At 38.5% G+C, this 14,836-nt stretch overlaps 1 protein-coding gene across 12 annotated transcripts in view; it reads right to left on the reverse strand.

Annotated features, from left to right (window-relative positions):
- Positions 1–14,836, reverse strand: part of LOC113683256 (uncharacterized) — a 79,372-nt gene that overhangs the window by 5,235 nt on the left and 59,301 nt on the right. For 7 of the 12 annotated variants that reach the window (XM_089187346.1, XM_089187350.1, XM_089187353.1 and 4 more), the window contains 12 exons: positions 14,146–14,460; positions 12,770–13,066; positions 12,054–12,350; positions 11,564–11,860; positions 11,070–11,366; positions 10,249–10,545; positions 8,366–8,662; positions 7,541–7,837; positions 6,623–6,922; positions 5,318–5,623; positions 2,939–3,232; positions 1,992–2,297 (listed from right to left, as the gene is read on the reverse strand). In XM_089187346.1, the coding sequence (XP_089043472.1) occupies positions 1,992–2,297; positions 2,939–3,232; positions 5,318–5,623; positions 6,623–6,922; positions 7,541–7,837; positions 8,366–8,662; positions 10,249–10,545; positions 11,070–11,366; positions 11,564–11,860; positions 12,054–12,350; positions 12,770–13,066; positions 14,146–14,460 (3,600 nt within the window). Of the gene's footprint in view, positions 1–153; positions 295–740; positions 876–1,991; positions 2,298–2,938; positions 3,233–5,317; positions 5,624–6,622; positions 6,923–7,540; positions 7,838–8,365; positions 8,663–9,188; positions 9,466–10,248; positions 10,546–11,069; positions 11,367–11,563; positions 11,861–12,053; positions 12,351–12,769; positions 13,067–14,145; positions 14,461–14,836 lie in introns of those variants that run through there. The other 5 variants (XM_089187349.1, XM_089187348.1, XM_089187351.1 and 2 more) reach the window with 5 other exon arrangements.

A 14,836-nucleotide genomic window follows, 5' to 3' on the forward strand; every position in this document is an offset into this window, starting at 1 on the left:
ATTTCATATACAGCTGTTGCGAGAAAGGTCATGTGTTTGAAAAAACAGGAGTGCAAGGGACAATCTCGATAGGAAATCTGGGTATCCGGTAATAAGTCAATAAGTCAAATAAGTATGTAAATTCATCCAAAAACAGTAATGTCTCGTACTTACAGCGATGTTTACTCAGATCTCCCTGAAATCCCGAGGACCAGGAACCGTGACTTGTAAATTACCGACAATGCCTCTCAGGTTTGTCGCTTGGACAAAAGATAAGATTTTTTTGCAACAAATTTTCTCAAAATATCTATGTATACATTTGTGACTGTCAAAACTACGGGGTGAATTCGTTTTAAGGTAAAGCGTGACAAAGATGATGTGAAGAAACCTTCCAAAATACTGGAATGAGTTTACTCCTATTCACCATGCTGACAATAATGAGAAAACCTTTATACGGTATTAATTGATTTTTTATTTGGGCTACCCATAAATAAACACACATATAGTCTACATGTGTATATTTATTTCATTTTCTCACAAAACCTCTTCCAATGAAGAAATCTTTCTGGTGGATTATTTCGTTTTCTTACAATCTCAGAAAAAGTTGAAAGTCGACTATACTCACACTTTCATCTGTAAGAATTTTTAGTCAGGTCTGCAGATTACAGGAAAACACAGTGTAAAAAACAATAGAAACATTTCTTTGCAGTGATGGCTTCGATCAGTTTCCTGCACTTTAAAACTAAATAAAGATGAGTTACCTGCTGTAAACACGCTGTTCATATGATTATTACGAAGTGACGTGCTCCTGCCCACAGTAAGTTGTTACCTTTCTTCTCTTCAAGCGTACATATCCTTCTTTTTCTGCTGTAGGCACTGGATCGCTAAGTACTGTCAAATAATCAGCTCATTTGAAGACAAATTCCAAACGCCTATGTTTCTCTTAACAATCTTTAAGCGTATTCAGTGTCATGATTTCATTACCTTTCATTCAAGCAAATAAAAAGTACGTCGCTATATGTTTTCTAAGGTATAATCCACCCACATAAATAAACATAAACAGAAAACCAAAAATGTTTTGCCGCGCTGAAATACATCACGCAACATAGAGTATTATTTTTGAGAAGTGTACTTACCTCAGATCAGTGGAAATTTCGTTAAAACCCAGTTATGCAGACAGTGAGGTGTTAAGAAATCAAGCGACATTAGAACATTGCAAAGCGTGGTTAACAACAATATCAACCCGTAAACGTTCTTGATCCTGGTTAATCAAAAACATGTTTAATTGGAATTAAAGAATCCTTAAATTCGCACTTTAAGATGTCCTCATCTACGACCACAAGGAGTCTTAAAGCGAGAATCTTCAGATGTCTAAAGTGTGCACTTTAAGCAGTCTTAAAATACACACTTTTAAGTGTCTTAGGGTGAGCAACTCAAAGAGCATTGAGGTGTGCACTCTTGAGAGCCTAAAAGAGCGCACTTGAAAATGTCTTTAAGTGCACTCATTACAGGAAACAGAACGACCCCGAGCCTGATTTAAGGTTCATTACACTTAAAAGAAACCTCCACTTTGAAGTTCAAGATGTCTTTTAAGAGTCTCGAAGTTTATACTCTAAAATGTCTTTAAAGTACGCACCACAATTTTTTTTCTATAAAGCGCGCTGTAAGTTATCACATAGTGCGCATTTTAGAAAGTTTTTCATTCAAAGTCTTTCAAGTACATTTCACTTAAATGAGTCTTGAAGTGCACACTCTTTGGAATCTTGGGAAGAGGGGACTTCAAAGAGTCGTGAAGTGACACTTACGGAAGGTTTTAGAGTGAGCACTTTTATAAGAGTAAAAGCACACTCTAATTTTCTTCGATAGCTTAAAAGCCGTGTGAAAAAGTAGCACCAGCGTAGAAATATATCGAAGTCTTCCATTCAGTTAAAATTTCAAACGATACGAGTCAAAATGCTTTGTCATTGATAACATTATAAATGCTATGAAATAATACTTTTTGGACCACTTACATCCACCTTTGGTTGTGGAAGATTTGGACACACTTAGGGGACCTTCCCCCTTTGCAGTTGAAAGCGAAACTTGGAATGAATACTCAGTAGATTCCTTAAGACCAGAAACAACTTCTTGATATGTATTCTGAACATTGACTGGCGTTACAACCTTGGTATCCACCTTGCCATCGGAGTTTGCGTAGTAAATGGTGTATCTGGTCGGAATTCCGTGTGTGGATTCTTCAGGAACTGCCAACCATTTAACTTGTATGCTAGTGCTGTTCAGTGTTTGTACAGAAACTAATGTAGGAGCCGCAGAGGGCACTGAAATAAAGACAGGACAACCACATAGTATCATTTTTTTCTTTCTCGCATCTATCATGAGTTACTGAGTTACAATTGGAAAGCTTTCAGGTTAAGGAGTGTTAGGAGAAAAGGGAAATTTTATCAACACTGGCTACATAGCGAACGCAAAGCTTGGGAAGCAGATCGATGTCCGCATAGTTGCTGCACTCGCCCCGTTTTCCCCAGAATTAAATTACAACGAGTACTGCTACTTCTGAGGACGAAATGGTGGCTCACCGCAGGTTACTGTTTAGCATCCCTGGAAATAGGGGATGACTTTTCATACTGGTCATAGAAGGAGGAAGTCGAGGAATTTACTGCCCGTTACAAACCGCGAGGCAAAAGGCAAATTTTACACTTCCTTTATACTTTGGTACCGACCGCTGAACACCTCACAAATGATAACTAATCCAAGATTGCTATTTGAGGCCCTAAAAACTCACAATTTTAAGGGCATTGGGATATTTTGGTATTCTGGACACCTCCATCATCGATTATTGCAGAAGCGCCGCATTTAATGATACATACTGAATTTCCTGTCCCCAATGCGTATGGTAACTTGACCCATTCTTTTACAGTCCTGGCCTCTAAAGGATTTATCGAAAGCCTTTTTTACTTACCGTCTTCGTCTGTTCGGACTTTGATAGGAAAACTTGCTGGTCCATTCCCTAAATTGGTGGCAGCTAAAACCTTGATGTCGTAAAATGTGAACTTATCAAGTTCTTCTAATTCAACAAATTCTCCAGATATTGGTGTTACTGACTCGTAAATGACATTTGTTGTATTTTTGTACATGACAGTATAGCGGATTATATCACCATGCTGTTTGTCCTTCGGCACCTCATTCCATGTAACATTAATGCTGGTCGAACTAGTGTTATAACCTTGTACATTCTGAGGAGGTGCACCGGGCCCTGTGAAAAGACGAAGAGGTGGAAAATTAAAGACATTTGTCACAGAAGTGGCGATTAATGTTCAACACTATCTGGTGGTCAAAGATTAAACACCTGACTCGCGATTTTGTCTCTTTGGCAGCTCGGAGGTATATGGCGCTTGCTAACATATTGACTTTTGTGATATTTAACAATTGATTTTAATTAAGGTAAATGCGTGAAATAGCACGCCTCTGATAAACTGATAGAGATAGAACTAAAGCAGGCGGTGTGCGCACTCCGATTGCGTTGCATTATGGTAGCTTCATTTTCAATATGGCGGTGAAAGCAGCAGAATTCGGCAGATTTTGACTGAACATTCCGTAAAAGTTAGGCCGTTCCGTTTTCCTTTCACCATAGGTAAATGTAATTTGATTTATTCTGAATGTGTAAAAGTATTTTTTGTTCGTATTTGTCGCGTATTCTATGGTTCTCAGGGACAAACGTGATCACTGTTTTTTTGTATTTAAATTTAGACCGGATTTTAAGAAGGTCAAATTTGATGTACGTCGTAGTTTGGAGCCTTCCAAAGATTTGGATGGCTACTTTTATCCTTCTTTAACAGCTCTGACCAAACGCTTTCAAACGCTCTCCAACGATACATGTGTTTCCTGCATTTTAAGCGCGGGTGTTTAAGACCGATTATGGCCGAGAAAAAGCTTATTGTTGCGTTACACAGCGTTACTTTTATATACTCAATAGTGTTGTAAATCTACTTTCCTAAGTAAAAGGAAATTAACTTATCGCGAGTGTTGTATGGTAAATCTACTATCTTGATCATTGAATGAAGGACAGTTATATTTGAGCTATGAACGGAGTCACTTGTCCAATGAATAACTCTACAATGCGCACGTCGAAACACCGGGTAAGCCGGAAAGCAAAAGGTTGCCGATCTTTAAAAGGTGTTGATAGCTTGAACGACTCCTGCCATTCGCTTGCGCTTTTAAATATTCTAACCTGAAAGCTTAGCTGCTATTAGGATATCTTTTAATGACTTCCATTTGCAATGTGATATTAAAGGTTAGTTTTAAGGTGTCATTTCCCCATCTGTATGTTCTTGAGGTTTGGCAAAGCCGGATGAGATTGTGTTACAAAAGGTAATATTTTCATGTGTGTGCGCTATTTTTTTTTATTTTAAGTTCAGTCTCTCCCGCAGAAAATAACGTCAGAGATAAGTTTGTCAAAACCTTATTCTAGGTATTCTCTATTATTTAAGCATATTTGAAACTCTGTACGTTTTTTTAATAAACTTTGAGCGTGACGAATTTGGAACTAGGAGGCGTAAGGCTTCTCCTTTCGCGAATCCCGTATTCACCCGTTTAAGTGTATGACATGGAAAATAGTTCGTGTTTTAGAAGGTCGCTGCCTCTTTGGAATGCGTTTGCATATCAAGGAACGATTTCCCGTTAAATAACTCACGAATTTGATATTATTCACTCAGCCATCGGCTGTGTGTGTAACTGCTGTCAAATAAATAGATTCTCGGGCAAGACTGCAGTTTCGATTCTTTCTGAATGTCTTCAATTGCCTCCTAACAACGAATTTGTCAAGGAGGAATAACAGGAGTCGCACAGGCCCGCTAACACTTTTTAACTTTCGAAGGAAAGGCAATAAACAGTGAATTTTCATTAAATTCCACGTTTATTCACGCTATCTTGCTGCTACCAGAGATGTTCACTCGACCACGACAGGATGCAAATGACTTATTTTTCGTTTTACGACCATGATGCAACGCAATCATAGTGCGCACACCACCTGGAACTAAAGCATGTTCGATTCTGAGGAGAAGGGTCAAGAAAAATAGATTTTCTTAAGGTTTCGTAACTAAGAAGCAATTTACTGTTGGCTTTGGTGTGGGTAAGTCCCACTTGACAAAATGTTTTTTTGGTCCACATACATGGTATCACTCCCGCTGGATTTAACCAGTATGTAACTGTATTCATACGAGAACTGTTTTACTCGGAAGTGGACCCGATCCGATCTTTGTGATGTTGCCGCAACTTGTAATTAATAACAGAAAGCTATATCGCGTGATTTTATTTACATAATTGAAAAATACGGACTTACTGTCTTCGTTTGTTCTCAACGTCTTTGGGTTGCTGTAAATACCGTCGCCCTTGATTGTGGATGCCAACACAATGATGTTGTAATGCATATCCTTTGTTAGGCCGGTCAGGTTCACATGCCTTGTTGGAGCCCTAACTAATTTCGAAAAAAAAGGCCCAGCAGATCCTATTCGTATCGCCCAATAGCTGACGTTGTAACTAATAATGATACCATTCTGTTCATCGGGAAAAACTTCATCCCATATGACAAATATGCTTGTTGAAGTCGTATGGATTGAACGTAAATTCTGAGGGGCAGCACTGGGTCCTGAAAATCAGTGGCAAGAAAATGATGATTTCATAACTTCATTCTTTAGCGGCGCTACGTTAAGATAATGAAAGCAAATTAATGGATACTTTGAAATAGACATTTTGCTTTATAAAACACCATAGGACAAGAAAAATCCGAAAAGAAAAAACAACGATGATGACAGATGGCGAGGATTGACACGGATTAGGACTGACGAAATTTTAAAAAATTGGGCATGCTGAAAAACAACGTTCGTCCTAGTCAAAGGTGGTTCTTAACCCGAGAGAGACATGCTAAGAAATTCCATCACAAATCGCACTACAAATCCGATTTCATATCTGGATTAGTTACTTTGTCTCTCAGCCAAAAAAAGACCTTTTTTGGGCTCAATTTTCTCTAAGGTCAATTGTCAGACTGTCACATTGACAATTTCCTTTGAAACGAGGTAATCTAATTTATCTTTCAAATCAGAAGGTGCAGAGGGTTCTCAAGAGAACGATTGCATGAAGGATACGGAATTTTCAATATTTTGAGTTGTAACTCGAAGTTAAAGGAAAAAAAAGATCTGTTCATAAGCTATAGACTCTGTTTGGAGGGGAATTACAAAGAACGTGTGATACAGTAGCCGCTTCGGACATTAAGTGTCTTGAAAAGGGACAATAATAGCGCCATAGCGCCCTTACTGCAAGATTTCCGATTTTTAACTTTTGAATAAAGCTGCATAATCAAACTTTCCCGCATAAAAAAAAGATAAAAAAAGATAACTTACAAGTCAATATTCATTCAAAGCTTCTCCAAATTTTAATTTTAAAAAAATATTGCTTGGGCAGAAGATTTTTCCAAGGGAGTTTTTCTTATCTTTTTTTTTATCTTCCACAATGTAATAACACACACGAAACTACTTCATTTAAGACTCAAATCAACTTCTTTCCAACTTTAAATAGCTATAACTGGAAGGTAAACACAAAAATCAGCATTAAACGTGGACAGGTGAGTTTGTCCAAGAACAATACTCACTATCCTGGTCTGTTCTAACAACAATAGCAGGGCTACTGTCTGGTCCATCGCCTTTCGAAGTCGACGCACGTACTGTGATATTGTAATTGACGTACTCCCTAAGACCTCTTAATTCCTTTAGACTGTCATTGGGGCCAGCTATAGCAAAGACATTGTGATTCTCTGTTTGTGAGCGGTAAGTAATGGTGTAACTCGTGATGATGCCATTCTGATCAAAAGCTGGAACATCATCCCACTCTACCAAGATGCTGGTTGAGCTGGTGTTATGTCCTCTCACATTCACAGGGGCAGCCGATGGTTCTAAAATAAAGAGGATAAGAATCATTCGCTATGGCTGAGTCTGCGACATATCTCCCCTTGGCAAAGAAAAGCGGCTAACCAAATGATCATGAAAATACAACAATAGACAAGGTAAACTAAGCACAAAGGCTAGTATTATAAGAGAATTTTTACTATGTGGTAACAACCTATGAAAAAGAAAAGCAAAGAATGCCCTGGGATTATAATGAACACGACAAATAACGATATTATGTAAAAATTCACAGATAAAAGGTATCGGTATAACCATACAGGAAGCAATAGATATACACGCGCTCAAAATGGTCAAGGATTGAACATTATCTTCCATAATCATCCCGAGCGGTGATTAGACAACAAGGGCGTATAACTCTTCGGATTTAAAAGGCCATAACGGTGTTCATGTTGAAAACACTTCTAGCATGATTGACTCTACCTCACCACCAAATATTGCCAAACCATCATAGATTATCATTTTGTTTAATTCACTTTTAGCTTTTATCATTTTTCTGTCCCTTTATCCCTTTGAAGGAAGGGGATAAAATGTGACTTACATTTCTTTCTCTCGTTATCATCTGAAATATTATGTTAATACATGGAACTAAAAGCAAAATTACTCACTGTCCTCGCTAGTACTGACAATAATAGGATCACTGGCTGGTCCGTTTCCCACTACTGTAGATGCAAACACCGTGATGCTGTAGTTAACAAACTCTCTTAGACCAGTCAGAGTCATTTGGCGGGCGACATAATACACTGTTGCACTGCTACTGTGTTTCTCTGTTAGTGAGTGATAGCTAATATTGTAATTTGTAATGATACCATTCTGTTCAGCCGCTGGAACTTCATCCCACGTGACTAAGATGCTGGTTGAGCTGATGCTTTGTCCAGCGACGTTCATGGGAGGAGCAGAAGGCTCTGAAGTAAACAGAAAGAACATAAGATACTTTGTTTTCCAAGGAAGTAGTCTAAGGGGACTTATGTAGAAAACGCCTGACGTGACATTTACTCTATTTTGACATAAAGTAAATAACACTTAAGAGGAAAATATACTCATTCGAATAGGGGAAGGACAGAAATTTGAATTACATTAGCTCCCTTGGCAGAAATCGTATTAATAATCTGAATGGTTGACAGGAAACCGTAATTAAAGATAAACAAACAAACAAACAAGCAAAAAACCAACAGAATAAAAAAATAATGATAGTATGTAACAAACATAATTGTTGGAAAATAAATAGGATTCCGATTATAGAATTAACAAAAAGTTTTAGCCAAATTCTTGATTCTGAAGATGGAAAAAAAAAACAAAGCAAAACAAAAATTTAGATATATCAAGTGCCTTTCGTCATTCGTTCGACTACAAACGAGTCTAACCAAAATCATATGGACGTAAAGTTTCTCAAATGCGAAGATGAACGTCAAACTAAAGGTAAAATAACTTACTATCTTCGTCAGTACTGACAACTATAGAATCACTGCTTGGTCCATTTCCCACCACCGTGGACGCAAAAACTGTGATGCTGTAGTTGACGAACTCTTTCAGACCCGTCAGAGCGACTTGACGAATAAGAGAATCCACAGTTGTACTGTTACTGTGATTCTCTTTCAGCGAATGATAGGCAATGTTGTAACTCGTGATGATACCATTCTGATCAAAAGCTGGAACATCATCCCACGTGAGCAAGATGCTTGTGGAGCTTGTGCTATGTCCATTCACATTCGTAGGAGCAGCAGAAGGTTCTGAAATAAAGAAAGTAAGAAGTACCTGCACATCTAGATAATCAATACCATATTCAACTCATTGATTTGTGTATTTTCCACTGAAAACAATAGTAACAGAGCTGAGAGCAGCATTACTACAGTTCTCGGTCCGTCTTAGACCGTCAAGGGGTTCGCACCAGGCCACTTACATTCCTGACTGCACCAACTAAAACGACTTGTTTCTCTATTGAGGTTCCCATTTCTTCTAAAGACTATGAGCTTAATTTTCGTGCGGATAATGTGGGAGCAGAACACCTAAACGCACGAATTTTCAACTGATCAAAAAATTCATTTGGTGCTACGTACTCCTAGCTATCTGCTACCCCAAATGAAATTCGTCAGAATGCAGATCAATGAAAGCAAGTCTAGTCACAATTATAATAATTTCCTCAAATATGATCGGTGAATTAGCTGCTTTATTTTTCACTTATTCTGTATAGTTGAAATCGGACAGTGTAATCGGACAGTTGGCTGTAATCGGACGACTGTAATCGGACAGTCGAAGCAGCCAATCGTACCACTCAGCTAAATCCACTTATCACAGATGAAATGAGCTGCAAAATTTCAGCTATGACATTTGCTAGGTTGACATCCCATGGCAATCTCTGCCTTTTCTGTATGTAATGCAGCAATTCAGGAACGTAGTGCAGACTTTATATAGCACAGGTAGATCTTGCAACACCTTGCAAGAAATTTGCCCTGTCTGTTGCATTGGGTGGTTTTCTTATGATATGAGCAAAGTTCAAGTCCACGAAGGAGGAATTCCCAATAGGACAATTTCACTACGATGATAACAAGGTGGAAGTTTGCGAGTTAATTAGTCGACCAGTTATTATATTTTCAAATAAGGTCGTTAAGGTCTATTTCCTTTATCATGTTTGTCATGAAAACAGGGGGGAGCGTTGCTTCGTTATAAATAAATAGGCTATTTATTGATAAATGACAGAGATCAATGACATCCACATGTGAATGGCGTTTTGGGTTTTTACTTTAAACGCTCGTGGCCGCATTAAGATGGCTTTTACGACTGAAGGTTAAAATTTTGGCCAATTCACGGCAAACGGTTAACATCTTGCTATTGTTGTCACCAGAAATTTTTTAACTGTTTTTACGACTGAAGTCAAAAGTTGTCAATTTTTATGCGTAACAGATGAGTTATTGGCTGTTTTACGACTAACAGATAACCCCATTAAGGCCATTGAAATTGCCAAGGATTCTACTGTTAAGGATTTTAAAATGTTGTTCTTGGCAGTATTAGAATGTGAAAACATCAACGAAGGTTTTATTAAGAAAACGTATGGCCGATTTATTCGGGCATGAAAAAGCGGTCGTAATAACGAGGTGATCGTATTACCGAGGTGGCCGGTAGACAAGGTTTCACTCTATCCGGTTATTTCTTTTTCAATGTCAATGTAAAAGGCTCATGTCTTGGATGTATGGCGATATCAATCATAGGTTACTGGATTGAACGATGGGCTCAATCACATACGTGGCTGACTATATTTAGGGACTCTGAGGTTCTGAAATGCAATATACAACATCAAACGAATGGCAAAATCACTTACCGCCTTCGCCAGTACGGACAATAATGGGATAACTAGCTGGTCCAGGTCCTATCACTGTAGAAGCAGATACTGTGATGCTGTAATTGACAAACTCTCTTAGACTCATTAGAGTCACTTGACGACCTGGAAAATCCACTGTTGTACTGTTACTATGACCCTCTGGCATGGAGTGATACGTTATGTTGTAACTGATGATGATACCATTCCGCTCAAAAGCTGAAATATCATCCCATGTTACAAAGATGCTGGTTGAGCTGGTGTTATGTCCTCTCACTTTTAAGGGAGAAGCTGAAGGTTCTGAAGTGAACAAAAGAAAAGACTGTATAAGAGACTTCGTTTTCGCATGAGCAGCAAAAGTTAGGAGAGTAAGTATTATTTGCTTTGGCTGAGTTAACAACTTATCCTCTCTATTTGTAAAAAAAGTCGGCAATTAAATGAAAAGAGAGTACAGCAATATCCTTGAACAAAACACAAAGATCAGTTTTAATGAAAAATTTCTTCACTCTGTCGAAACCAGTGATAAAAAAGAAAAAAACAAACAAAATATCCAAGTATATGTTGAAGATTTCACTATATTTCTCGGATAGTTGCTCTAATTGGTTGAGGATTAAGCAATATCTTGATATACTTTTCCTTTGTGGTGAGTACGGTATATGTGTTCACCTTTTCGGGTTTAAAGGCCAAAATTGCCTTCTTATTAGAAATGTCAAGCCTGTTTGACGCTTTCATGCAACCAAAAATGAATACGACCATAACACGTTGGCAAAAAGATATGAATTATATGAATTCGAGTTTTATGTTCGAGTGGCAAAATCACTTACTGTCTTCGCCAGTAATGACAATAACAACATCACTAGCCGGCCCAGGTCCAATCATGGTAGAAGCGGACACTGTGATGCTGTAGTTAACAAACTCTCTCAGACCCATCAGGATCACTTGACGATTTCGATAATCCACTGTTGTACTGTTACTGTGATTCTCCGTCAGTGAGTGATAAGTGATGTTGTAACTCGTAATGATACCATTTTTATCAGCAGCTGGAACATCATCCCATGTTACAAAGATACTGGTTGAGCTTGTGTTATGTCCTCTCACATTCAAAGGAGCAGCAGATGGTTCTGATATAAATAAGGTAAGAACTGCTTTAAAAAGCGAAATAATCGATGCCATCGTTTTTTTTTTATTGTCCATAAAAAAAAAAAATTAAATTTTATTGCCTCTATTAGGTCTGGCACTGGACTAGACAATGTTAGCAGGTAAGATCTGATTTCTGAAATGCAACGAACAACATTAATCCCAAAACGAAATTACTCACTATCCTCCTCAGTACTGATAATAACAGGATCGCTTTCAGGTCCATTTCCTTTCACCGTGGAAGCAAACACTGTGATGCTGTAGTTAACAAACTCTTTCAGACCCATCAGAGTCACTTGACGATGGGGATGATCCACTGTTGTACTGTTACTGTGATTCTCCGTCAGTGAGTGATAAGTGATGTTGTAACTCGTAATGATACCATTTTTATCAGCAGCCGGAACATCATCCCAAGTGACAAAGATGCTGGTTGAGCTGGTGTTATGTCCTCTCACATTCAAAGGAGCAGCAGATGGCTCTGATATAAATGAGGTTAGAACTGCTTTAAACGGCGAAATAATCAGTACCATCTTTTTTTTTTTTTTATCGTCCATAAAAAAGAATAGTTACTGGCTATATCAGGTCTAGCACCGGACTGGACTGTGTTAAGAGGTGAGAACTGATTTCTGAAATGCATCAAAGAATATTAATCTAAAAGCGAAATTACTCACTATTTTCGCCAGAACTGATAATAACAGGATCACTTTCAGGTCCATTTCCTTTCACCGTGGAAGCAAACACTGTGATACTGTAGGTAACAAACTCTCTGAGACCCATGAGAGTCACTTGACGATCTGGATGATCCACTGTTGTACTGTTACTGTGATTCTCTGTTAGTGAGTGATAAGTGATGTTGTAACTCGTAATAATACCATTTTTATCAGCAGCTGGAATATCATCCCAAGTAACAAAGATGCTGGTTGAGCTGGTGTTGTGTCCTCTCACATTCAAAGGAGCAGCAGAAGGTTCTGAAGTGAACGATAACCACATATGGGTAGATATGTTCAGAGTAAGATAGGTTATATATTTTCATAGTAAAATAATATGCACATGTGAGAACATTTTACGACGAAGCTTTTACGCTCAAATCGATAACAAGTCGAAATACAGAGGTAGGGCGCTGAACCGACATCGAACTAAACCGGACAAAACCATAAATGAATTCAAAGAAACCCATCACTTTCTTTTCTTAAACAACACCGTATCATAGTGTTTACACAGGCCTTCCAAAATCGAAGGCACAGCAAGCACAAAAACGAACAAAAACTCAAATGTAAGAGGTGCCTCGCATCATCTCGTTCCATTATAAACTATTCTAAATATTCATACCGACGCCAAGTTTCTAACATGCAACGACGAACATCAAACTAAAAACAAAATCACTTACTATCCTCCCCAGTACTGACAATAACGGGTTTACTGGCTGGTCCAGGTCCTATTTTCGTAAAGGCAGACACTGTGATGCTGTAGTTAACAAACTTTTTCAGACCCGTCAAAGTCACTTGACGATCTGGAAAATCGACTGTTGTACTGTTATTGTGATTCTCTGTCAGTGAGTAATAGGTGATGTTGTAACTTGTGATGATACCATTCTGTTCAGCCGCTGGAATATCATTCCAAATGATAAAGATGCTGGTTGAGCTTGTGTTATGTCCGCTCACATTCATAGGAGCAGCAGAAGGTTCTGAAATATATGAGTTAAGATCGGTTATTTTCCACGACAACGGCACCTGGCCGGTATCGAAGGAACTGCCAAAACTAATCATGAACAAAGACAAGGCGCTAACTCGACTACGCATTCCTTCAGTACAAGCGGTGAAATCTAATCAGGACTGGAGGACCTGCGCAGGTTTAGTTTTTTAAAGGCTGGCTGATTTCAGGATAGGATAGTTGACAGTTTGAGATCCAAGACATTCTTATACATAAAATATTTGCAAAATCCTCGGATGTAAAATTCATGTTATCGGCAATATCTGAATCCTCTCCCATCGTTACATCATTCAGTTTCATGGAGGTTTGCTTGTTTGGTCCTTTACTGGCCGATGAGATGTAGCTCTAAAACGATTTCGGGTTCCAGAGATCTTTAGATCCTCAGAGATCTTATTAATATGTTCCTTCCGGGAAGAGTTGCCAGCATTTTTTATAAGTTGTTTATGGAGCAGTACGCGTCCATGACTTTTGTCGGCCAGATCTTGTTGCTTTCTTGTTGAGCCCCTTCTTTTTCTTACATGACTTCATCAAACCGTGAGTAATCCATGAAGCATGTTTCCCGTTTTTAGCTGACCCTAGAGGACACTTAATGTTCAAAAACTTACGCAAAGGTATTGACATGCGTCCGAACATTCAATTGCGAAAGAGCTCCTTGAGATTCAATACAAATATAACCGAAAAGGCGTTTGGAAGCGATAAGCTTCATCTCCAGAGCTGATTAACTATAAAGCATTGTCTAAGTTAGAAGCACGCCCATTCAAAGAAGTCTCTCTCATATGTGTCTCAACCTTTTTTTCTGATTTCATTCGAATCCATCAATTTGAAGGAAGACGTTAGTACAAAATGTCTAAAATGAATTGGGTCAGTCACTTTAACATTTGCAAATTACAGCACAGATTTTCCTCATCAGATCACAGTGTATCTACAATACGTGCTTTGAGTATCCTTTGGGAGTCAGACGTAATTACACTATGTACATTCTACGCTTTGATCACTTTGTATTACATTCTACCTTGAGTAACAAAATAGAGAGAGGATATTAGTTCAACTTACTGTCCTCCTGTGTTCGCAAAAACTTGGGAACGCTTGGTGGTCCATCTCCTATTATAGTGAATGCTAACACATCAATGCTGTAGTTTGTAAATTCATTCAGAGTCTGGAGCGTCTTTGTTCCTCCTTCATGCTGTTGTTTACTGCTGATATTGAGGAATTCGGTAGCGATGCCACCATTTGGTAAATCTCGATAATTTATTTTATATCCTAGGATGATTCCATTTCGATCATCAGCGGGGACAGGACCCCAGGATACATTGATACTTGTAGATGTCACATCGCTAATTGAGACCAGTTGTGGTGGCCCACTAGGCTCTGAAAGCAAAGAAAATTTATCGCAAGGTCTTGTAGATGAACTTTTTACGGGAAGCAAACTGAGGAGAGAACGACTAAAGGGGATAGCTTTTTGAAGAAACTGTGGTGCTGTCCCGGAAGGAAAGTATAACAGGGTAATTTGGTATCATCAACTGAGTTGATAACGTAAATTGGCCAATGAAAAGAGTTTCAAAGCTGACGTCTTGACGTTTTAGACGTTTCGGCGTTAGCCCCTTGTCAGACCACTGACGAAGGGATAACGCTCGAAACGTCAGCTTTAAAACTCTTTACGGAGGTCAATTTACGTTGCCAACTCATTTGATAATACCCAACTATCCTAAGCAAAGGATGGAAAATAAAATAAGCTGGTAAAGCG

The sequence above is a fragment of the Pocillopora damicornis genome, chromosome 11 (genome assembly GCF_964200805.1).
Source record: "Pocillopora damicornis chromosome 11, jaPocDami1.2, whole genome shotgun sequence".
NCBI lineage: Eukaryota > Metazoa > Cnidaria > Anthozoa > Scleractinia > Pocilloporidae > Pocillopora > Pocillopora damicornis.